We start from the raw sequence: 24,109 nt of genomic DNA, 5'->3' as shown, positions 1-24,109 counted from the left end.
ATAGTGTTGTTAGGCCTGATGACACTGAGACGGCCACCATGCCTCGTGCTACAACCATTTTTGTCAGCACGCTTGCTGAGCTCGCTGTTAGGAGCCACATACAAGACCCTACTGTCATGCCCCATGCTGCGCTCACCACTGTTATACCTAACGGCTTCAGGCCTCTCGGTAGAGTCAAAATTGTCAAGCCTCGGACTACAGTCACCATGCTGCAGTGTATGTTATCAGTCTACCAGCTACACCCGCTACTGTCATCCGCCAATGTGCATTCACATGTACACTTGCTGCTGTAAGGCTCTCGGATGCCATCACTGTTGTCAGCCCTCAAGCTGCACCTTCTCTGGCCATGTCTTCTGATTGAAGATCTGATAAGGTGTCTCTTGGCGAGAGACTTCCTTGTGCGAGATCTCCTAGAGAGAGCCCTCTCAAGACTACTCTTTCTCTAGCAGGCAGTGACTTTCAGACGGATGGAATTGTGCTTCCGTTTACAAGTCATGCCCTATTAAACACTTTAAATTTGTTTGAAGTCTCCTTTTCAGACGAATCCTTCAACAACTTTCTAAACACTCTGTCTACCGGACAGGATGTCCACGGTTTCTCCAGCCCCCCAACGCCCTTTACCTACAGGGGTGCCACAATCTTCACCAGCAGACAGCTCAAAGATCGCACAAAATGACAGTTGCTCTTTCAGACAGCCATTATTCTCGAATGCCTGAATTCGGATTGGTTAGACCTTAGTGTTCATCCAATCAGGTTGTTCGGAACTTGAAGGCGGCAGCATTCTTTGTACCTGACAATCTGCATCCTTTCGTGGCAGATCACGTTGTTTTGAGCAACTGACCCGTGAGCTGCCTTGCGAAGGCACACTTCAAACGTTTGAAGAGTCTAGCCGCTAGAAATAATCGAAGCGAATACTGGAGAGCAGCTGGCCCGTGACAGTCTGGGATGGCGGCCGCGATTAAGGCAGAGAAGGAGGTTGCGGCCCGTGCCTTGAGTGAGGTGGCGCTGCGCTTGCCTGTGGTGCCTGCTGCTGATCGAACCAGCTGGGGGCCAACCAAACAGCAGAGGCTAAAGCAGCACAAGCTCTCGCCGCTTGTGTACATTAAAGTGAAAGCGCAATGCAAAAATGAACACGCGGCCGCCCTTGTCAAAGGGGAATCAACAACTGTCTCCGCGTGCACATCTCCTGCCCACGCAGAGACCCAACAAGCTGTCTCAACGTGCACAGCGAGCAGGAGACAGGGAGGGACAGGAGATGTGCACGTGTGCACATGACCCATACGGGACAAGAGAGGTGCACGCGTGCACATGACCTGTACACGTTTTTTCGACTTGCTTGATGAGGTACAGACGCCATTCCTGACGGCAGCACGGCACCACATACAGAAAGCCGGAAACTAATTCTTCCCTTGCTCCAGCTCGATAGTGACGAGCCACTTCACATGCACTAATAGGAGCGGGTTTGTTTCACATACACATCCAGCAATCGGAAATTGTTCCAGTTCTTATCGTGCCATATAACATCTTACATCGCTCAAGTATTTTCGACGTATGTCACGCTTGTAACTGGGTTTTTGGAAATCATCTTTGAAATCATCTTTTAACCAAGTCACCGAGGATATTTTATTTGTGTAACCGGCTCAGTGTGGAGAGCATTAACATCACGTTCTGACACAAGGAGTGAATACATCAATTAAAAAAGCTGCACCTCAGGTATAGAGGCCCCTCTCATAGATCCTGATTGGACTTACTACCAAGTCGATTTTGTCCATGCTTTAAAGTAACAAGATGGTATTGTCCTGATGAAGACACACTCAGAGTGTTGAAACGCGTCGACGCAATCCATCTATTCTGTGTACCATTGAATACTACCGATATGAATAATTTATACATCCTGTATATTTCTTGAAAGAAGGGAATTTTTTTTTTTTACTGTTTTTTAATGATTGATTATGTCAATGAACAATTTCATGATAATTTTATCAAACTTATTAAATTAAATCCTTTATGCAATTTCAGTGCTGTATTATTATTATTTTCTTTCACTTGAACGTTGCCAATTTTCATGTTTTGCCTGGGAGTGTTTATTTGCCATAAAGAGCAGCTGGCCCTTGACAGTCTGGGATGGCGGCCGCGATTAAGGAAGAGAAGGAGGTTGCGGGCCGTGGCTTGAGTGAGGTGGCGCTGCGCTTGCCTGTGGTGCCTGCTGCTGATCGAACCAGCTGGGGGACAACCATACAGCAGAGGCTAAAGCAGCACAAGCTCTCGCCGCTTGTTTACATTTACATTGCGCTTTCACTTTAAGTGAAAGCACGATGCAAAAATGAACACGCGGCCGCCCTTGTCAAAGGGGAATCAACAACTGTCTCCGCGTGCACATCTCTTGTCCACACAGAGACCCAACAAGCTGTCTCTGGGTGCACAGCGAGCAGGAGACAGGGAGGGACAGGAGATGTGCACGTGTACACATGACCCGTACGGGACAGAAGAGGTGCACGTGTACACATGACCTGTACACGTTCACATCTCCTGTCCGCCCGTATGCGTGCACATGTCCTGTCTACCTTCGCCCACCAAACTGACAACAATAGGCCTCGTCCATGCAGAGACCCAACAAGCTGTCTCCACGTGCACAGCGGGAAGCGACAGGGAGGGACAGGAGATGTGTGTAGGAGAGTAGGATCTGCTTACTATGGTTACCCCCACTTTTTGCTGGGGTTTCACTGTTTCTCGACTTTAGTCTGGCTGGGGCCCTGCTAACTAGGACTCCAGCCTAGCTGCTTCCTCTCTAAAATAATTGCATGTACTTTAGGTACACCTACCTACCAGGGGCTGACGCATGTATTATGTCACCCCTGGGAAGCCTTTCAAAATGGCACCACAGGTCTGCTACTGCAGCCTGGGTAAAAGGTGGTGTATGCACCCCTTACTAAGAAATAGGTTACCTATATCTACCTTTAATTACTGACACATATAAACCTATAAGCAACTCCTATGGCAAGGCTTATCAATCCTGAAGGCAGAGTGCTTGGTTTTGTGTGAGAGGGTGCCCATGCATGAGCAGGACCCCTCTGCAGCTTTCGGAGCCTATTCTCTGAGGCGGTTCTGTGATGCAGCAAGACCATATACTCTTAAGTGCATTATAACCTCGCAGTAAATGCTAACTTTGGAATGGCTGCATGGAAACATGTTGTGTTTGGTGTCAAAAATGTTGGAATCCTACCCCCCGCCAGTCCTGGCGGCCGGGGTAGAATTCCACCCCTCTAGATGGAGAGACATGTACACACTGACCTAACCGGTAATAGTTTAAAAGAACCCTAGCATCACAAAATGGATGCTGCAGCCACAGACACGGGTCTTTAGTGTATTGGGGCTGGGTGTGGGCACTCAGAGTGCTTTTCAGACAGTGCTGGGGGCACACTTGGTGTCCCTGTGCAAACCTCAGTTCAAACCGGTTACAGGGCCCCTGCTCTGGCGCAAAACTGGACAAAAGGAAAGGTGTGTAGCCACCACTCTGCCTAGACCCTCCCATAGGTGGGTCCCCAGAGTATGTCCAACCCCTTTCTTCAGTAAAAGTAAGGGACCCCTGGCAACAGGACTTTAGATTATACCTGGACGAAACTCAGAAGCTGAATCCTGGAACTTCGACACACTACTAACGGCTAGAGGACTGAAGAATCTCCCTTGGTGTCAAGGAGTGACTCCCCTGTTCAAACAGGCACCAAAGAAGTATCTTGCCAGTCTGCATTTCCGAAGCTCCCACCGGACTCCGAAGTATTTGCGACTCAGAACACGGACTTCCAGACTTCACAGAGGCCGACACGAGATCCCAGCAAAGCTGAGACCCGCAGCCCTCACGAGTGATGTGGGACCGGAACTCCAGGAAACTATGCACATTTGCTAGTGCATCAACTGCCCGAGCTTTCCCAAAGTTGTGCATTAGGCTACTTGTAGTCCAAGCCCTGAGCACCATCTGCACCGAAGATTGTGGGCCTACACTCCACAAGTGTTCTGTGAGCCCGCTTCTAGCATTTCTGCTCGAGGCCCCTTTGCGATCCCTCGTCCGTCAACTGTTGGGTCCCCACGAAGGTAATTCTACTTTCCTTTGGGCTTCCCTGGTTGCTCCAGACGTGCCCTGACTCCCCACCGAGTGGTGAGTCCCTCAGACCTTGCTGGTCTGCACGGAAGCCAATCTCTGCTTTCTGCATGGGTTGCTGTTGCAAAGGCTTGTTGGGTCCAACCCGGAAACCGACACCGCAGCACTCGACAACTTTCGTGGGACAGCTTGAATCCGCACCTGGTCGTCGTCAACGCCTCCTGGTCCTCGTGGCTGAAGAGTCAAGCTTCACCTTCTTCACCTGCAAGCAAACAACATCGGTGTGCATCCGCTCATCGCCTTACTGGTCACTGGCAAGTGACCCAGACTCTGCCCCCTCTGCTTTCAGGTTCTTCACATCTCCAATCCAGCCTTGGATCCACCAGGACACTTTCCACTTGGACGCCAGCAGCACTTTGCAGCAGATCGCCATTGAAATCAACGACGAAACCCGACACCAAAAGATACCTATGCACCCGGCTTCCCTGGGTGAGGTAACTTGAGTACTCCGGTGCTCCTGTGGGTATTGACTCTAGAACTGCCTAGTTCTAAAGGGGTTTGCTTCAGGTCCACTTCTAAGTCTCCTTTATCTTTAAAATTCCAACTGCGACTTTCTCCATAGAAGTTAATGGTGATTCGCGGCTGTGTTCAGACACTGTACGCGTCCCCCGTGGGTTCCCTGTGTCACTACCTTGGGTGGTTCCTGGTGGCCCCAGTGGTTCTACAGATACCACTTTCTTAATATATGGTTTGGTACGCCCCTAGGGCTCAACGTATATTGTGCTAATTTACTGTTTGCTAATTAAGTTACTTTTGCCTCTAGCCTCAAAAAGAGACTAGAGAGATGTGTTTAGAATAAATACATATATTTTATATGTATGCCTTGTGTGGTTCTCCTTTCATTTGGTCATTCATGAGATTATAGACAAGGTAAAACAAGCTGCTTTACATTCCTTCAAGACTTAGCCTGAAGGCTGCTCTCCACAGCTACCCCTAGGATAGCTTTCTATAAAGGTTGTCTTAAACCTACCATCAATAAGGGTCGTTTGAACTGGTGCAAGATGCCCACTAGAATAGTGGACAGCATATGCCAGGCCAACTTCTCACAATGTGCACGCGTACACATGACCTGTATGGGACAGGAGAAGTGCACGCGTACACATGACTCGTACGCGTGCACATCTCCTGTCCGCTCGTAAGCGTGCACATGTCCTGTCCCCCTTCACCCACCAAACCGACAACAATAGGTCTCGCCAAGGCGAGCAGCGCATGCCCTGCGTCGCTAGGCGAGACCTAAAAATGATAAGAGGAATCATGTGCAAGGGGCTCCAATCATAAGTTCATTAAAAACAGAGACCAGTGCAGTTTGAATTTCTGTTTCTCAGAAGGGTCTCAACCCTACTTGATCAGGGTCGAGTAAGTGGTGATTTTCGATATGATAAGGCAGTTGATCGCAGGTAGTATACTTCAGCAGTTTAGCAGAGAAGGTAACATTTTAAACAAATCTGTTACTTTCAGGGATGAAGGGCGTTAGTGCGGACATCCTTCGTGTGGTATTCCACCACACTTTTTGCAGGCTCTCCTCCGGTTTGCTGAATTTGTATTGGTTGGCTTTAGGACTCTGCACTTTGCCACTGCTAACCAGTGCTGAAATCATTGTGGTCTCTCCCTAAACATGGCAAAATTGGCCTACCCATAATTTGTACATTTAGTTTACTTTTAAGTCCCTAGTAAATGGTACTACGGGTTCACGGGGCCTGCAAATTAAATGCTACAAGGGCCTGCAGCGCTCATTGTGTCACCCTCTAAAGTAGCAATTTAAAACAGGTCTGAGGCCTGCCACTGCAGCTCGCAGAGCAGTTTAAAACCGCCATTTCCACATGGCAAAATAAACCATTTGCCAGGCCTAAACCTTTCTTTTTAATTTAGTATACTTTTTAGTCACTTCTAAGGTAGGATTTTAAGGCTTATGGGGCAGGGTGCATTGTATTTAAAAGTAGGACATGTGTACTTATGTTTTATGACTTAGCAGTTAAAACCTCCTAAAAAATTGTTTTTCACAGTTGTAAGGGCTAACTCTCCCATTGACTAACACTGGTTTAACTTATTATGGATTGGGCGGCAGATAGAGATATGCTGTTCACACTAATGAAATCTAAGATAAAATCCTCTTTAATGGTGAAGATGAATTTTAAGTTACAATTCTATCTAAAATTGCACTTTTAGAAAGTTGGCATTTTCATATCTGAACCAACTGTGCTTCTGCCAGTGTCCAGGGTCACGTGAATATGAAAGGCTCTACTGCTGGGGTTTGTGTATTGCTTCCAGACAGTGACACAAAGGAGGCTTAGGTGTGGACAGGATGGGCCACCCTGACAGGATGACTGGGAAGGGGCTGTACCCAGCCTCACTTACACTTCAAAGGGCTTTGCCTTCTGCACACAAAAAAAGAATGACACCAGGTCTCCCCTGCCTTTTGTCAGCCCAGTTTGGAGCCTCAATGAGGGAAGGGGAAAAACTTTCCAGAACCAGATGTGAGAGTAGGACAAGGAGTCCCCCACACCTGAAGGCTGGCCCCAGTTATAAATATTGGACTTCAGAGCCACTTATCAGAACACTCCTAGATGTGTGGCAGTTAGAGAAAGACTGCCCTGCTGCCAGAGGGCTGTCCTGCTTTTAATGGATTGCCGTGCTGTCTGAGAAGGAAGACTGGATCTGGTTGCCTTCTTACCTTCATCTCAAGGTATCCAGAGTGACTCAAAGTGTCAATTGGCAAACCTCCTCTGTGAGCTACATTGACCCCACAAGCTTCAGATGCCTCCCTGCAACTGACCATCTGACCTACTGCAACTGGACCTGCCTAGGTCCTGCTGCTGGCTTCTGCTGGAGTGAGTTCCTGATTACCAAGAGATGCCCCCAGGTCCTAGATTCTTGGCTTGTATCAGAGTTTTCTCCTCCTAAAGGAAAGGTCAAAATCCTGATGTTGGAGCTGCTTATGACTACAAATGGGCCCATTTACACCAAGACTCGGCCTCACACTATGAGTGCTGGTGACTGCCAGCACCACGAGAACTGAACTTTGCGCTACAGCAATAACAGCCCACTACGATCCCCAACGCAAAGCTACAGCAACGGCTGGCAATGAAGCTCGACCTGCTCTTCGCACAACAGCGACGACTGTAGAGGACGCTCACCTACCTCCTCCAACACCGGACTTAAGAGGGTAATTTTTCAGTGGGACTAACCTGGTACCTGTATTTGGCCCGTGCTCCGTTATGGTCAGCCTGAACTTCTGACTTTCTACCAGTCTAGCATGACCAGATGACCTCAAGAGGCGCTTTGTGCATTTAGGAGCAATTTTCACTTAAAGCTTTAAAACTGAATATCTCCAGTTCTACTGATTGGATTTTTGTTGATCTGGTGCCACTTTATTTATAAAAAATGTACTGTATTTTTCTAAATTGGCTTATTTCCTTGTGCTTGCAAGTATGAATAATTATTTTGTGGTTGAGATGCAGGCATTTGACAGTGTTTTGCTGCTCAGAGTACCACCTGATCTATTTAAATTTTCTGTAGCAGCTGTATGATCTGTATAGTGTATACTGAATAATGTGTGGTGGTGTGTTTTGCACAGGCAATGGCTGTGGGCAAGGCAAGTGGCTCCCATGAAAGTTTCCCTGGTTGGGAGGCAACGTGTCGGTAAGGAGGGCTGCTAGCCTGGTTGATGACAAAAGAAAATGGTGTACAAGCTTGTACATCTAGGATATATGATTTGGTAGGCAATCCCTGTTTGCTAGGAGGAGTAAGGGTGCATACTAGCGTGTCTCTGGTTTAATACAGGGGCAGCAGACTTGAGCTGATCTGTCTGATGTTCAGAATGTGGTAAACTGTCAGGAGAAGGCAACATGGAGGAAATGTAAGGTTTTAAGTGTGGAATTGTAGAAGGTCTCAAGTGTAGAATTGTATGATGGGGTGTTTATTTTAGTGTTGGCTGAGTATGTGAGGTTGTGGTATGATGGGGGTCGCGACAGTGGGTGCCTTGTGTTGAGAAGATGTAATTGTGTGCTTTTCTCGCATGATGAGATCAGAATTCACTGATCGGGTTCAGCAGGTTGCTTTGAGTGGAGAGGGATGTTGTAGTGTGAGATTGGTATTAATGGGGTGAATCATGACTACTTAATAGCCTCCCAAGTGTGTCAGAAGCGGAGAGTGCATGTGCATGATTCATAGGGAGGCTCACTGTCGGTGTTTGATGAAAGATTTTGTAAGGTCCAATGTGACTTGTACTAGTGTTCTGGGTCGTTATGAGTAACATCAAAGGGATGGACTGAATTATATGGAAGGGAAAGGTTGGGCTGCGTGTAACAGAAGGAGGGGTTCAAAGTACCCCGGCATTGCTCAGATAAGCGCAAAGAGGTTTGACCTTGACAAGCCTTTTGGCTAGGAGAAAGCAGAGGGACAACAATGGGTCCAATCTCCCTGCACAATGCAACATGCTGGGATCAGGGGTTTTCTAACTCTCACATACTGACATCACTAAAACTGTATGAATGCTCTTCTGGCTTTCAACCCTAATATATATTTTTCATTTAACTGCCTAAGTTGTAGTCAATTAATCAGGCTTCGGCAAAGCAAAGTCACCATAATCAAGGCGGGACTAGAGCAGTAAACGTGCTTGACATTGTGTGCTGATGAGAAAAGGTAGAAAAATCAATCACAGATTCGTACAAAATGTCAATTTTGTATTACCTGTCAACAAAATTCTTTCAATCTCATTAAACCACCCTAGCTTATAGCTTCATTATTCAAGGACCTCCTTCTTGATCAATAGAAACTTAATTGCAAATTTGTAAAACCTTTTTTAACTCAAAAAGTATATCCAAATACATTTTTAAAATTGTACAGAGGACAATAAGACAAAGTATTTAAAGCAGATCTGAGGCAATGCAAAGTCTATTCAGAGAAAATTGGATTCGGATCGAATTCATGTTTTTTTCAAAATACTCAGTCTCCCCATGAATGGTACTCAGAGTTTCAAAAGAAGGGCATCAATCTTCACTACCATGCACATCTGAGGAACCCAGAGAAAGGACTGAAGCATTCGGATGTGCTGCACAGCAGAGGAAAAATAAATAATACTGTAAACAATCATTCTTTATCATTTATTTTCTTTTTTAACAAAGTTAATATCTATAAAATTTCTTAATGTAACAACTGCATCAAGATTATCTTCGGCACCAAAAAGAATATGCAGCAATGTTCATGCTTGCGGAAAACCGGAGCTTCGCTTCATAAATACGTATGTAGGTATCTATACAGAAAATACAAGTAAAACCTTCCAAATATATTGACAGAGAACGAAGAAGAAAACAATTGCACTTTCAGGCTGTTCTAATCTCAGCGGGTTCACATACTGCTGTCCAAGACATTTTCGCCTAAGAACCATCACCTAGGAAATCTACCCGTAGCCATTTTATAGAAAAACATTTTGTAAAGGAGAAAACAACCTGCATTTAAATTGCACAAGAGGTTTGGCTAATTTGAAGCAGAATTAACTAGCATAGGAACAAATTTAGAGGACAACCATAAAACTACCACATGAAATGTGGCTTCTACAGATGTCTGGTAGTTCACATCATAATGCGTTAAAGTGCAAGTCCTTCTTGTAGTTAGCACTTCTATATCGATCCCTTTCACATAATAGTTATTACTTCATTATTATACATGTTGGGGGAGTGCTTAGCTTGCTCACTTTATTCAGTAAATGCTTAACTTGCACACGTTATGCATAGGCCTTAGCCCAGTAGGTTTAAGAAAAGGTCATTTAAAACACACACAATGTCATGAACACCATACTTCTCACATTTAAAATGTTACAATTTGAAAAGTCTTAAAACAAAACCTAGAAACGTATTTGATACAAATTTATTTGCTATATTTGCTTAAATTATATACATATATATGCTTAATACAGACCGCAGGCATAAAGAGGGGACTGTACAAAACATTATCCCCCACAGCCCTTTGAGTTAAACTCCGTATCATTCTAAACATGAATGGAAAGTAACAGTACAGCACATTCCCACCAATGCTTCAGACACCGGTGTATAATGATAGAAAGTATATATATAACAAAAAGATGGGATAAATCAGCAAAGGCTTCTTAGTCTTGAATTCTTCTCCAGCTAGAAGCGAAGCAGCACTGTACGCAGCCCAAAACACACCAAACAGCTGGTAAAAAAAACAAAAAAACCCATTAACTGAATGCCAATAGACATAGAAATGTGACCAGTCAACAATCTTAATCACTTATTTACTGTAAATAGAAATTTCTATTAACAATGTATTGCTCATTTGCTTGACGGGCCATTTTCATAGTGAATTTTCTACTCAATGTCTCGAGTTTAACAATATTTGCAGCAGTTTTTCTTCTGTAAATTAATTGCAACCAATGTAGTCGCTTGCTAGTGAGTCTGGCTCTTGTGCCTGCCATTTTGTGATAGCTACTATACAAATAAGACATGGAATTGCGGGCCAGCAAGAAGTGCACAGATGCAAAAGAACAAGTTACTTACCTTCGGTAACAATATATCTGTAAGAAACATCAGTTGGTTATAGATTCCTTACCTTAGAATTACCCCCAGGCGTTAGACTGGATCCGGAAAGTTTTTCATCAGCAGTACCTCTGCGCGTCGGAAGGTGGCGTCGGTCGGCTCAGTGTTCGGCGTCGTGTCGTCGGGATGACGTTGCAGTAGCTACTTTAACCGCACGCTGACGTCAGTTCTGTACACAACTTCCCATGCCAGAAACGCAGAGCCATCATGCAAGACACTGACCACTGGTGCCCAAAACTAGGACCCTGAAAGAATATCCTTAACCCCAGAAATCTGTTTGCAGATTGGGGAGGATGGGTGGGGCGGTAAGGAATCCGTAACTAACTAATGTTTCTTACAGATATATCAATACCGAAGGTAAGTAACTTCATCTGAAAGAAACACGTTAGTTATAGATTCCTTACCTTAGAATAGATACTCCAGCAATACCAACCTCGGTGGTGGGTCAGTGAACCAAGATCACACCAGAAAGTCCTAGAGAACAGAACAGCTAAGGAAGCCATCTCTCCGGACTTGACTGTCAAGACAGTAGTGTTTCGTAAAAGTGTGCAACAAAGCCCACGTAGCTGCCTGACAGATGTCATTCAGAGGATCGCCTCGTCCCAGGGAAGTGGTTGCTGCAGTCGCCCTGGTGGAATGGGCGTGCAGCCCCACTAGAGGCCAGAGAATAGCAGGTTTTGATACACAAAACGACCCATCGGGAGATAGTCTGCTTGTGTACGGCCCGACCTTTCTTGGTACCCACGAACCCAACAAAGAGCTGGTCATCCACCCGGAACTGTTTGGTGCGATCCAGATAAAAGGAAAGCACACGTTTTGGGTCCAGACGGTGGAGCCTCTCTTCCTTTTTCTAAGGAGGTGGAAAGAAGGTGGGCAAAGTGATGGTCTGCCCGATGTGAAAGGCAGTGACAACTTTGTACAGGAAGGATGGATGAGTCTTGAGAACTACCTTGTCCGGATGGACAGACAGGAAAACGAGGTTTAGATGAAAGACCCTGGCGCTCAGTCACTCTTCTGGCAGATGTGATGGCAACCAGGAATACAGTTTTAAGCGTCAGAAGTCTCAAAGGACAGTTGTGAAGTGGCTCAAAGGGAGCGCACATTAAATAAGTCAAGACCATATTCAAGTCCCACTGAGGCATAATGAAAGGATTAGGAGGAAAGAGATGAGTTATGCCATTTAGCAAAAGATTTACAACCAGGGACTTGAAAAGAGAAGGCTGATCTGGAAGCCGAAGGAAGGCAGAGATGGCAGAGAGATAGCCCTTGATAGTGCCCAGAGCAGAGCCCTGCTGGGCCAAAGAGAGGAGGAACAAAAGAACCTCAGAAAGAGGGGCAGAAAGGGGATCCACAACCTTTGCTGTGCACCATGACACAAAAAGAGGCAGTCAGATCGGAGAATGGATGGCCATGTTGAGCAGCTCGGGATACCCGACTCTTCGTGCCCAACCCAGAGCCACAAGAATGACTTGGGCCCTGTCACGCCTGATCTTCTTCAGCACTCTGGGCAGAAGTGGTATAGGCGAAAAGGCGTACAACAGACCGCAACTCCACTCGCGACGAAAAGCGGCGCTTAGCGAGTGCCGCCTTGGAAACTCCAATGCGCAGAATTGCTGACATTGCGCGTTATCTTCGATGGCGAACAGATCTAACCAAGGTTCTCCCCACTGCTGAAAGAGACCTTGCACCACCTCCGAGGGAAGACGCCATTCTTGATCCATCATGCACCTGCAGCAGAGTTCATCCGCCCTGGCGTTCAGGGAACCTGCCCGGTGTTGAACCACTAGGGATATGCCCTGATGTTCCAGCCATGTTCAGAGGCGCAGGGCCTCCTGACATACGGTCCACGACCCCACCCCGCCCTGTTTGTTGCAGTACCACATGGCGGTGGTGTTGTCTGTGAAGACCTGCACTACTCTTCCCTGGACAGAGGGAAGGAATGCCTTCAGTGCAAGACGAATCGCCGGTAGCTCCAGAACGTTGATGTGGAGCCCGGACTCCGCAGGGGACCAGAGGCCTCTGATCTCCGCCTCTCCCATGTGGCCACCCCATCCCAGAAGGGATGTGTCTGTCACCTCTGTGTTCTGGTTGGGGAAGGGAGAGGGATTTGCCGTTCACCCAATCCTGGTTCGCGAGCCACCACTGAAATTGTTGTGCAGTGCCCTCCGAGATCTGGATGTAATCGGACAGATTCCCCGGATGCTGCGCCCAGTGGAACTTCAGGTCCCACTGCAGAGCCCAAATATGCCACCTGGCTTGATCGATCAGCAGGATGCAGGAGGCCATGAGGCTCAGCAGCTTCAGGGTCACCCTGACCGAAACCCAGGATAGAGGCTGAAAGATCAGAATCATAGCCCAAATATCCCGGACTCGTTGTTCAGGGGGATAAACCCCAAACGGCGTCCTGTCCAGAAACGTTCCGATGAAGAGGAGCTTCTGAAAGGGAATCCAGTGCGATTTCGGCACATAAATGGAGAACCCCAGCGATTGCAGGAGGTTGGCCTTAGTCTGGAGGTGGGAAACAACAGCCTGGGGCGAGCTCGCCTTCAACAGCCAGTCGTCGAGATGGGGGAGGACTGGGACCTCTAATCTGCACAGATAAGCTGCGACCACCGCCATCACTTTTGTGAACACTCGAGGGGCGCTGGTAAGGCCAAAGGGGAGCACAGTAACCTGAAAATGCTTGTGGTCTACCGTGAACCCCAGGTAATGCCAGTGGGCCGGCAGGACGGGGATGTGGAAATAAGAGTCCTGCAAGTCCAACGCTACCATCCAGTCTCCCGGGTCGAAGGTAGACAAGACCGGAGCAAGCGTCAACATTTTGAACTTCTCCTTCCGGAGGAAGCGGTTGACGTTTCTGAGATCCAAGATAGGACGTAGGCCCTTGTCCTTCTTGGGTACCAGAAAGTAGTGGGAGTAACAACCAGGACCTACTTCTGGGACATTAACACGCTTGTTGGCCCCTTTGGCCAAGAGAGCCGTAACTTCCTGTTCAAGAAGGCCCAGGTGATCCTCCGACATGCGGTGGTATTGAGGTGGCATGGCTGGAGGGCTAGCCGTGAAGGGGAGGGAGTAGCCCCTTCTTACTATTTGCAAAACCCACCTGTCCAACGTGATAATGCGCAAGGTGATGGCGAATCCTGTCACCCACTAGCGTTTGAAGGGCCTGAAAGGTCGGACTAGGAGGGTTTGGAGGCTGCTGCTGAGGGGGGGGGGGGTTGGTTGGAGTGCCCCCGTACAAAGCTCGAGGTTGAGGGCCTCGGCCGCCCTACGCAACACCACTGAGTATGGTGCTGCCTCCTCCGTAGCCAAGGTAGGAAGAGACAACATGCCAAGGTCAGGAGATGTATCAAGACCACTGGCATCCCCCAGTTCCTCTCTCCAGTCCTGCTCAGATTCCATCTGCTCAGATAAAGAGTCACCTTGCCCCTCCCAGTCCTCCTCAGGTTACCAATCAAGCCAAAAAGGGACCCCAGGAGTTAACAGGGGTACAAAAATGGAGGCCGGGGTCGACCTCGGCTGGGGACAGGACTGGCGTCGGTTGCGGTTCCAGGGGAAGCGGCGCTGGTGGAGGGTTTAATGAGGTCAACCGGTGCCGATCCGGACCTGGGTCCAAGGGGGGCATGCGGCGCTGTGGTCGGAGCTGATGGCGGAGAAGGTCTAGGCCCCCCAAACGAGTCCGCGGGGCCCGAAGGTACGCCGGCGGGTTTGGGCCGCCCAAAGATGGCACGCATCGCCTCGTAGAACGTACGAAGCTGGGCGGGAGTCGCTCCAGAACCCGGGAAGGGAGGTAAGCCCGGCGTCGTCTCTTCGGGCTCGGCGCGCGGAGACACAGGAGGGGCACCGCCAGCACACCTTGTTGCGTCAGCCGACCTACGGGGAGAAGTAGAAGAGCGACGATTCTTCTTTGACTTATTTTTGTGCTGCGACTTACCTGACCCCGAGTGCGAATACTTTGATGACTTGGACGAGTGCTGATGGCTCCGCGACCGGGACATCAAACGGCGCAGAGCCCACTGCCGGTGCTCAAGCAGCTTTTGGAACTGCTCCCACAAAGCCTTTGGCACCATCGACTGGCAGTCGGAGCACTCCAGGCAAAAGAGGCACATGCGGTGCGGATCTGTAACCGACATCAGACGTGTACAGGAACTGCACGCCTTGAAGCTGGGCATCCCTCGTGCACCAGGAGTCGAAGGACTCAAACAAAGAAGTCGACAAAATTCGAGAAAATGTCAGTCAAAAAGTGACTGGAGGTACTGCTCTCTCCGGGTCTGAGCTGGCTGGCGCGGAAAAAGAAAGAGCCGACATCAGTGCGCGAGGGCGGTGTCTATGTAGCTACCGCTACTTCATCTCGGTGACACGACGCCAACGACAAACGTGGACCAGACCAACACCAACCTCCGACGCGCAGAGGTATTGCTGACGAAAAATCTTCTGGATCCAGTCTGACGCCTGGGGGTAATTCTAAGGTAAGGAATCAATAACAAACGTGTTTCTTTCAGATAAAGTGACTTTGTTGATTCACCATAATCTTAAACACTGAGGGAGGCACACTGGTGCTGGCGAGGAAGAGTGAAGTCTGGGAAGAGCATCATCTTGTTGCCATCAGCCAAGAAGCGACAAGCTGTTCTGGAGCACTGTAGCATAGAGACTCTTGCCAGACAATTTAATAGTTGAGCAACTACTGGATTTGGAGGTGCACATGGAGGAGGACAGTGTGCCGGAAACTGGAGCCCTGTACTGTTATCAGCTTTGATAGCCCATTCGGCACAACCTCCTCAGATAGCTGCATTTTGAATAAGAGAGCTACGCTGTAACCTCAATTCCTTAGGCCATGTACACTACCTGATTATTAATATGCGGATACTGGCCATCTGTATTTTCAGTCCTGCCCTTGAGAAATCCGATTCTCTCTGTAGGTTCATGTAGCTGTTCTTATGTTTGCGGGGGGGGGGGGGGGGGGGGGGAGAGAAACACACATCTTTTAGTGGTTCATTGTTGCTGACGTTTCCATCTAATTTCCACTGATCTTCCTGGAGAAGGACAAGGCCAATGGCCAGTTATTCTCTTTTGCTTTCCAATGCAATGTATGAAAATTCTATAGCTTCCAACATGTAGTCCAGTTTGTCAGCCAACGATGAACATTCTGAGAGGTTCGGCTAATCAAGATCATACAACATTTCAGTTCTGGTCGGATCGCAGAATTCCTGTCCCAGGGAAGAGATTTTGTTTTCAGGCCCTTTGGCTTTCCCAAGGGGAAGAGAGATGAATGAGAAAGGTAACAGCTGACATATTGATAAGTTGCTTCATGAATGCTTGTACACTGTGCTCTGGTGGAGTGTCTGGTGCACCAGAGCGATGAGGACAGTCTGGTGTAGTACTGCAGGCGGACAAACTAGTACAGAAAGGTGGAGTAAATGATCAGCCCAACCCAGCCCACCTACCTCCAGCAGGATCCACCTAGGAGCTACATCCTTAGTAGACCATTGGATGGGGCACGAGCAGCCAGGTCGCTGCTGTTTCACTGTGGTGACTAAGCTTTGGTCCAGTCATAAGTCTCTTTTGAAAGGTATACATACCCACTACAGGGGACACAGGACAATCTGCAGTACACTGACCACCAAAGTGCCTCTCTCTTCAATGCAGGCTAGAGTGTTTTAAAGTTAAGTAAATATTGTAATTTTATAATACAGCAAGAAGCAGGAGTAAGGCAGTTATTCCCAAATAGACATCCGGAAGAGCACACACATACAACCTTGGGGCCTGCACAAAGCACTTTTAGGGATAATCTAACCTGGTAAGGGGTGATGTTCGTCTAATTTATACAAATGTAAGTGGGGTGAAGGAGGACCTCCTCTGCAATATCAGATTAAAGTACCTTTGGACTGAGCACTACTGTATACGATGAGCTTGCAGGCCCCAAGGACAGGCTATGTTGTCCCCAGCGTGTCTTCAGGCACTAGGCCTGGGCCATGATCCAGAGCACTCATTGGTTGGGTATTTGATGGTTTTGATTGGTTTCTGGGTCTGTAATTCAATCAATGTAGGGTTGGGACTAGGGCTAGGTTTAGGATTTCTATTGGAAGTAGGAACTAGGGCTTCTTATGTTATTGGTTGTTGGGAGTAGGGTAGGACTAGGGCTAGGGTTAGACCTTTAATTGGAAGTAGCGATTAGGGCTTCTGGTGTGATTGGTTGCTGGACTAGTTTTGGGACTAAGAGTAGGGTTAGGCTTTCTATTGGAAGTAGGGACTAGGGCTTCCTGTACCATTGGTTGCTTGGACCTGTGTTGGGACTACTGGTAGGGCTACGGCCTCTATTGGATGTAGAGATCAGGGTTTTTTTTAACTTATTGGGTGTTCGGACTAGGGCTAAGATTGGCTGTAAGGTCCTGGTCTCCTATTGGTTCTAGATTTTAGGTCTAGTGTTGTGATTGGATAGTGTTAGGGCTGGGGTTCCCATTGGCTTAAGGGGTCACCTGATTACTAGGGCTATAAAAGCCCATGGTTAGGGCGTCTCAGCCTGGGCATCGAGGCTAAGGGCGGAGAGGACAAGGGCTGCTGCCTGTTTCAGCCTGTTTGAGACTGACCACGGTCAGGGCCAGAAATGCTGCCCATTTTCCCATTTAGCAATACCCAGCCCACACTATCCACATCCACAAACTTAAGGTACTTATGGATCTATATATTTATCACTTTCCTCTAATTTAGCATTTCCAATGCACTGTCCTATTACTCAGAATATACATCTATCAATATATCCTCTAGATCCACTCTCATGTATTCCAAACCCCATGCCACTACTATGATCCCCAAAATAACCCTTTCTTGACTATCTCCTACTCTACCTCTCCTTGTATCATCTGACACCTCTTTCTACTACACCTTTCCCCAAAAACAAACCATTCTAAACTCTTCTATCGGACTCCTCCCCTACAAAACTCCTTTTTACTCATCCAAAAGCCTCCTCCTACTGCTAAGAGCTAAAAACAAAAACAAAAAAATCCTTCACTCTTTTATCCCTCCACTATCCATTTTTTAAATGTTTTATATTTCTTTCTATTAAACAAGCGTCAGCAGACAATCACAGTACAGAGGTAATGTCATACAATCGGTATCTCATCAGGGGTCAATAGAAAATTACATAACCACATGATTAGGGACTTCATGCAGAAGAGGGTACATCGAAATTCAACATTTTGGGGTGGTACACAAATCTCTCCTCTGTAATGATTCCAGGGTCCCCATACCAACGCCCATTTTTGGGGGAGCCCCCTCGCCCGGTAAACAGTTTTTTCCCTAAACATACACCAGTCTACGTTGTTTTCCCATATTTCCAAGGTGGGAGGTTGTGTGGCTCCCCAAAGTTGGGCAATATTTATTTTTGCTATCATAAAGCCCAGTGTAGCCAACTGTGTCTGCGCAGAGTTTAGGTCAGTTGGCTCCCATATATTTAGGAGGCACCTCCTCGCCTCCGGCAGCAAAGAGACCCCCAAAACCCTATGCATAGTGTCATGAATTTTACGCCAGTATTCTGCGATATGCGTACATTCCCAAAGAATGTGGCGAAAGGAGCCAGTCAAACCACACTGACGTCTACACAGACCAGAATCCAACAGACCCATATGCACCAACCTGGGTCCCGTAACATAGACCCTATGCAATACTTTCAGCTGAATCAGCCTAAGTCGAGCCGGAATAGCAACCTCTCTTGGAGAGGACACCGCCATCTGCCAGTCCTCATCGTCTAATTCTATCCCATCTTGGACCCACTTTGCTCTCAACACTGCAAGGGGATCTGCTCTATGATTGATTAGCTTCTTATAGATTAAGGAAATCGTTTTCTCGGAGAGGTGGCCATCGAGGATTCTATCCTCAAGCGGTGAGGCCTCTGGCGGCTCCACGTCCCTAGGCATAGCAGCTTGGAGCGAATGTTGGACTTGCGCGTAGCAAAAGTATTCAGAATTTGACAATTTGTATTCTGCCTGCTTTTCCACGAACAATTTAATCCTCCCCTTACTCCAAATATCCCCAATAGTAGATATCCCTATAAGGTCCCATTTGTCAAACCCTTTTGTCCTCCAAAGCTTACTCTGCCTTTCGGAGTCAAAAAGTGGGGTAGCCAAGGTCAATTTATCCTTCCATCCTAAGGAACTGGTGGTGTCATGCCAGATCCGAACCGAATGCATGGTTGGTCCCGTTAATTTCAGTTTAGTGGGCTTAGAGTATAACGTCCTGCTGTAACCCCCCCCCCCCCTCCCCAGGGAGAAGCCATCAATCCATGGCATAGGCCGGGTCAGCCGCCGGACCATACGTGCCGTGGTTAATAGCAGCCAGCTGAGAAGCCCAATAATACCTTCTAATATCCAGGAGGGCAATGCCTCTGTCATACTCCACTATCCTTTTTAATCAAAATTAACAGACGAACATGTTCACTTCTCAAATTCCATATTCACCACTAATCCTTTATGGGTTACGGAGTGGCGTCCTTCAACACCCCATGAGGGGTAACAAGTGCTATATGAATGCAAACCTTTCTTTCCCCTTTTAGCCTTCCGCTATCCTTCTCACTACAAATAACTGACTAATATCCACCACTGAGATTACTTTCACATTTCACCATACTAATTCACCACTAATCCTTTATGGGCTTCCGGAGTAACAAGCGCTATATAAATACAAACCTACTCTAGCCTTCTGCTATCATTCCAAAACCCAAATAACTGACTAACCTATCCACCACTTAAAATGTTACTTGCATGTTTCACTATACTAATTTAACACTAATCCTCTATGGGTACCGGAGTAGTGTGCTACTCGCCGAAAAAGTGCTTTGACACCTCGTCAGGGGTAGTAAGTGCTATATAAATGCAATTACAATACAATACAATACAATACACCCTACCGTCCTGCTGCCTCCACCCTCACTCACCATTGTGCTGCCACATGCCTAGGCCTCCCTTAGAATATCCCAGCTGGTCACCTCTGCCTCCTCACACTGCAAAACTGTTCTAAGCCAAGCCGCCAGGCTCACCTCTGGTAGCAATGAGCAAGATGCCGGGCAATGGTCTCTAAGCACAGGTGGGAGTGTGTGAAGACTGCCGTACAGGGAGCGGTAATATGGGAGAACCGACAACCAAATGGAAGCGTCAACTTTACAGCTCACCCATGCAGCTCACGGACCCACAACGCAGCGGATGCAAGCAGACGGGACGGCTCAAGCAGACCTCCACTAATGTGAGCCTGATAACAGAAAGGTCCTCGATTGAGTAATATGTTGCAGCCAGTATTGGCAGGCGATGGGTGGTGTAAGTCTAGTTTATTTCCTTGGCACTCCTCGTGCTTACTGTTCATTGGTTATTCCCCTTTGCGTCCATTGGAATGTTGAATTGGTATTTAAGTTACGTCACACCCTTCAGTACTGAGGTCCTTATTATCGACTCTGCGGAGTCGCTTCCTCCACTCTCCCCACAAGCTTGTAATTATTACAATAAATCTTATACATTCATAGAAAACATCTTTCTGCGTTATCTATATATGGCATCACTACAATTGGCGAGGAGTTCGGGATCGTTCTTTCCTGTGACGGGCTTGTGGTAGTGAGAGGATTTCAGGCGGAAGATACTTTACCTTGCGCCAAGTGATTACTATTCAATTCCATGAGGAAATTGTTACTCTTCATTAATTGCCTTTCTGTTACTTCTGATGCTAGCGATATTTTGTTGGATACACTTTGTTCATGGCGGGTCGCCGTCAATGGAAGAATACTTCTGAAATCGGTGATCAGCTATACTTTTCAAGATCGGCCAGGATCTTTATTCAGGCAAGTTGCGAGTATTTTTGGTCAAGGCAGTTATTTTCACGGTCATAAATCTCTTCATCACGTCTATTTTCACAGCGCGTGATGAAATTCTGTGAGGAGGTGCCGTTTACAGTTACTTCGGTTTCAACTGTCACGCTTCGTTGACAGTTACGTCAGTTACAACTGTCATACTTGGCTTGCTAACAGCTGTACAGCTACCGGCGAACTGACGTGCATACATCACAGCATCTTATACGTAAGTTACGCAACGCCATTTTGAAGACTGCAGTTTTCATTTCGAAGGTTTATTTTCTCCGTTATGTTTCCATGACTGAAGAACTACAAGGTATTTCAAGTTTATATAATCGTAATGACTATTACGAACTATAAGGGCGAATAATTTCTGAAGTGTTGAACAGGGATTGTTCTTTTTGCGTAGTCGCATCTTAAAGGACATACTCGTTCTTGGAAAATTGTTGAGTAATGACTGTTCCTTTCGCATTGTTGTTTCTTCAAGGACATACTCGTTCTTGGCAAATAGCAATTATTTTTCACATAATTCCTTATTATTTCATTTAGAATGGTAAATGGCTCCTTGCCAACCTAATGCACAGGTTCAAATGTGTGAGTTTTGTTTATAACTTATGAAAGAGTTTACATTTGCTTGAATTTAATTTATATACAATTACATAATATGTATATGGCAGCCATTTTTCGAATATTCAGGTAGTAAACTTTGATTTATTGAATTTTTCGTTTTGTACCAGGGTCACAATTGAATATTTTATTAAAAAAGAGACTTCAGTCTGTAAACAAGAGATTATGGCCAGTGAACACAATTTCAGTACACCTGCTGCTTTTCTAAATGAACCTGGTAAACCAGTTATGAAATGGCGGAATTGGTATAGAGCTTTCGAAAATTATTTGGTCGCAATAGATGGTACGAAGTTCGAACCAGGACGGAAGAAAGCAATTATTTTTGGACTTTTAGGTGTTGCTGGCCAAGAAATTTTTGACAGTTTGCCCGGTTACGAACCTACCCCTGGACAGTTTATTCCGCTCGATGAGTTTCAAGAAGCAGTTAAAAGACTAGAGAAACAGTTCGACGAGGAGGAAAATATTATGGTTGGCAGACACAGGTTCGCTATGAGGAAGCAAACCGAATCCGAAAATGTTGAGGAATACATAGCCAGTTTAAGAGTATTAGCTACAAAATGCGATTTCAAAGATATGGTTGAGTATATTCGCGACCAATTTGTTTTTCATTGTTTTGAACGCAAAATTCAAGAACGTTTGCTTGCCTGCAAGAATCCTACTCTTCCAGAGGTTACGGATATTGCCAAAGGCATAGAACGTTCGCTAGAGGGTTCCAAAGAATTGTCAAAGGTTTCTGGTCCAAGTTCTAATGTGTGTTTGGTGCATGATAAAAAGAAGAAAGATACAATTTCAAGTAATAAGTACAAAGCAAACTACAATGCTAATGCTTCTCAATGTGTATGTTTTAGATGTGGTTCTCGAAATAACAAAGCTGACTTTTTGGGGTGTCCAGCACTCGGAAAGAAGTGCACAAGATGCCAAAAGGTAGGGCATTTTGCTGGTGTTTGTGGTAATTATGGCCAGAAACGTTTACTAAAAACAAAAGTGAGTAATGTTGAAGAATTCGATGAGGACATGTGTTCGAATATAGTTTTAACTATTGAAGATACATCAAAAGATGTCAAAGGTCCTTTAGGTGTGGCTCATGTTGGTGATGTTCAACTTCACATTATGGCTGACTCGGGTTCGCCAATAACTATTGTTTCAGGCAAAAAGTATTTACAGCATTGGCCACATGTCAATTTATTGTCATCTGATGTGAACCCCAAAGCGTTTGGCGAATTCGACATCAATATGTTTGGCTACTTTGAGGATGTATTAAACATCAAAGGAAGGTGCGTGAAAACTAAAATTTAGGGATATTGTCGGCTGGAGGGATCTAGCCAAGTTAAAAATAATTCTAAAACCTGGGGCAGACGACCCAATTGTACTTGATGAAGGTTTTGTACCGGTTGTTTCTATTTCTTCAGTACCATCTATCAATGACGGCGTTTCTTCTATTTTAAGTAAGTATGAGTCCTTATTTGAGGATCGCATAGGATGTGTCAAGTGTTTTGTTCATAAAATTATACTTAAAAAGGATGCTATTCCGGTTAGACAAAGTCAGGCCTTTACCTTTATCAGTTAGGAAGGAGGTTCAGATGTTATTAGACAAACTTATCAAAGAAGGTGTAATTGAACCAGCTGATTCAGCTGAATGGATTTCCGGTATTGTATTAATTAAAAAGAAAAATGGAGAGAAATTTTGGCTGCCACTGCAGGATCTAGGTATTTTTCGCTCATAGATCTCAAATTAGCGTACCACCAGGTTAAGCTGGATGACGAATCAAAAGAATTAACCACATTCATCACTCCTCTAGATGCCTTCAGGTACGTACGTTTACCATTTGGCCTAGCATCTTCTGCTAGTGTCTTCCAAAAACTTATGGAAAACATGTTTGGTGGTATGACAGGTGTCCAGAAATTCCAAGACGACATCCTCATTCACGCTAATACTGTGGATGAACATAATGCCATTTTGGATTCTGTCCTTGGTAAGTTGCAGATGAAGGGAATGACCGTTTCTAAAAACAAATGTGAATTTCTTAACAAGCATTTACAATGCAATGGTTTTGCCTTTGTTAAAGTTAGAGCTATTGGCATTGCTCTTGACACTCTGAAGCTCCACTCTGAAGCTCCACTCTGCACTCTGAAGCTCCACTCTGCACTCTGAAGCTCCACTCTGCACTCTGAAGCTCCACTCTGCACTCTGAAGCTCCACTCTGCACTCTGAAGCTCCACTCTGCACTCTGAAGCTGCACTCTGAAGCTCCACTCTGCACTCTGAAGCTGCACTCTGAAGCTCCACTCTGAAGCTGCACTCTGAAGCTCCACTCTGAAGCTCCACTCTGAAGCTCCACTCTGAAGCTCCACTCTGAAGCTCCACTCTGAAGCTCCACTCTGAAGCTCCACTCTGAAGCTCCACTCTGAAGCTCCACTCTGAAGCTCCACTCTGCACTCTGAAGCTCCACTCTGCACTCTGAAGCTCCACTCTGCACTCTGAAGCTCCACTCTGCACTCTGAAGCTCCACTCTGCACTCTGAAGCTGCACTCTGAAGCTCCACTCTGAAGCTCCACTCTGAAGCTCCACTCTGAAGCTCCACTCTGAAGCTCCACTCTGAAGCTCCACTCTGAAGCTCCACTCTGAAGCTCCACTCTGAAGCTCCACTCTGAAGCTCCACTCTGATGCTCCACTCTGAAGCTCCACTCTGAAGCTCCACTCTGAAGCTCCACTCTGAAGCTCCACTCTGAAGCTCCACTCTGAAGCTCCACTCTGCACTCTGAAGCTCCACTCTGCACTCTGAAGCTCCACTCTGCACTCTGAAGCTCCACTCTGAAGCTCCACTCTGCACTCTGAAGCTCCACTCTGCACTCTGAAGCTCCACTCTGAAGCTCCACTCTGCACTCTGAAGCTCCACTCTGAATCTGCACTCTGAAGCTCCACTCTGCACTCTGAAGCTCCACT

At 46.6% G+C, this 24,109-nt stretch overlaps 1 protein-coding gene across 1 annotated transcript in view; it reads right to left on the bottom strand.

The window, feature by feature from the left end:
* Positions 1 to 9,244: 9,244 nt before the first annotated feature.
* The window catches only part of YIPF4 (Yip1 domain family member 4), a 216,640-nt gene continuing 201,775 nt past the window's right edge, over positions 9,245 to 24,109 (bottom strand). The window contains exon 6 of the mRNA XM_078648575.1: positions 9,245 to 10,327. Coding sequence (XP_078504701.1) covers positions 10,190 to 10,327 — 138 coding nt within the window. The 3' untranslated portion in view covers positions 9,245 to 10,189. The remainder of the gene's footprint in view (positions 10,328 to 24,109) is intronic.

Source organism: Lissotriton helveticus, chromosome 6 (assembly GCF_964261635.1).
Source record: "Lissotriton helveticus chromosome 6, aLisHel1.1, whole genome shotgun sequence".
In the NCBI taxonomy this organism is placed as follows: domain Eukaryota; kingdom Metazoa; phylum Chordata; class Amphibia; order Caudata; family Salamandridae; genus Lissotriton; species Lissotriton helveticus.
The sequence above is the reverse complement of the archived record's forward strand: the minus strand, read 5'-3'. Positions and strand labels throughout refer to the sequence as shown.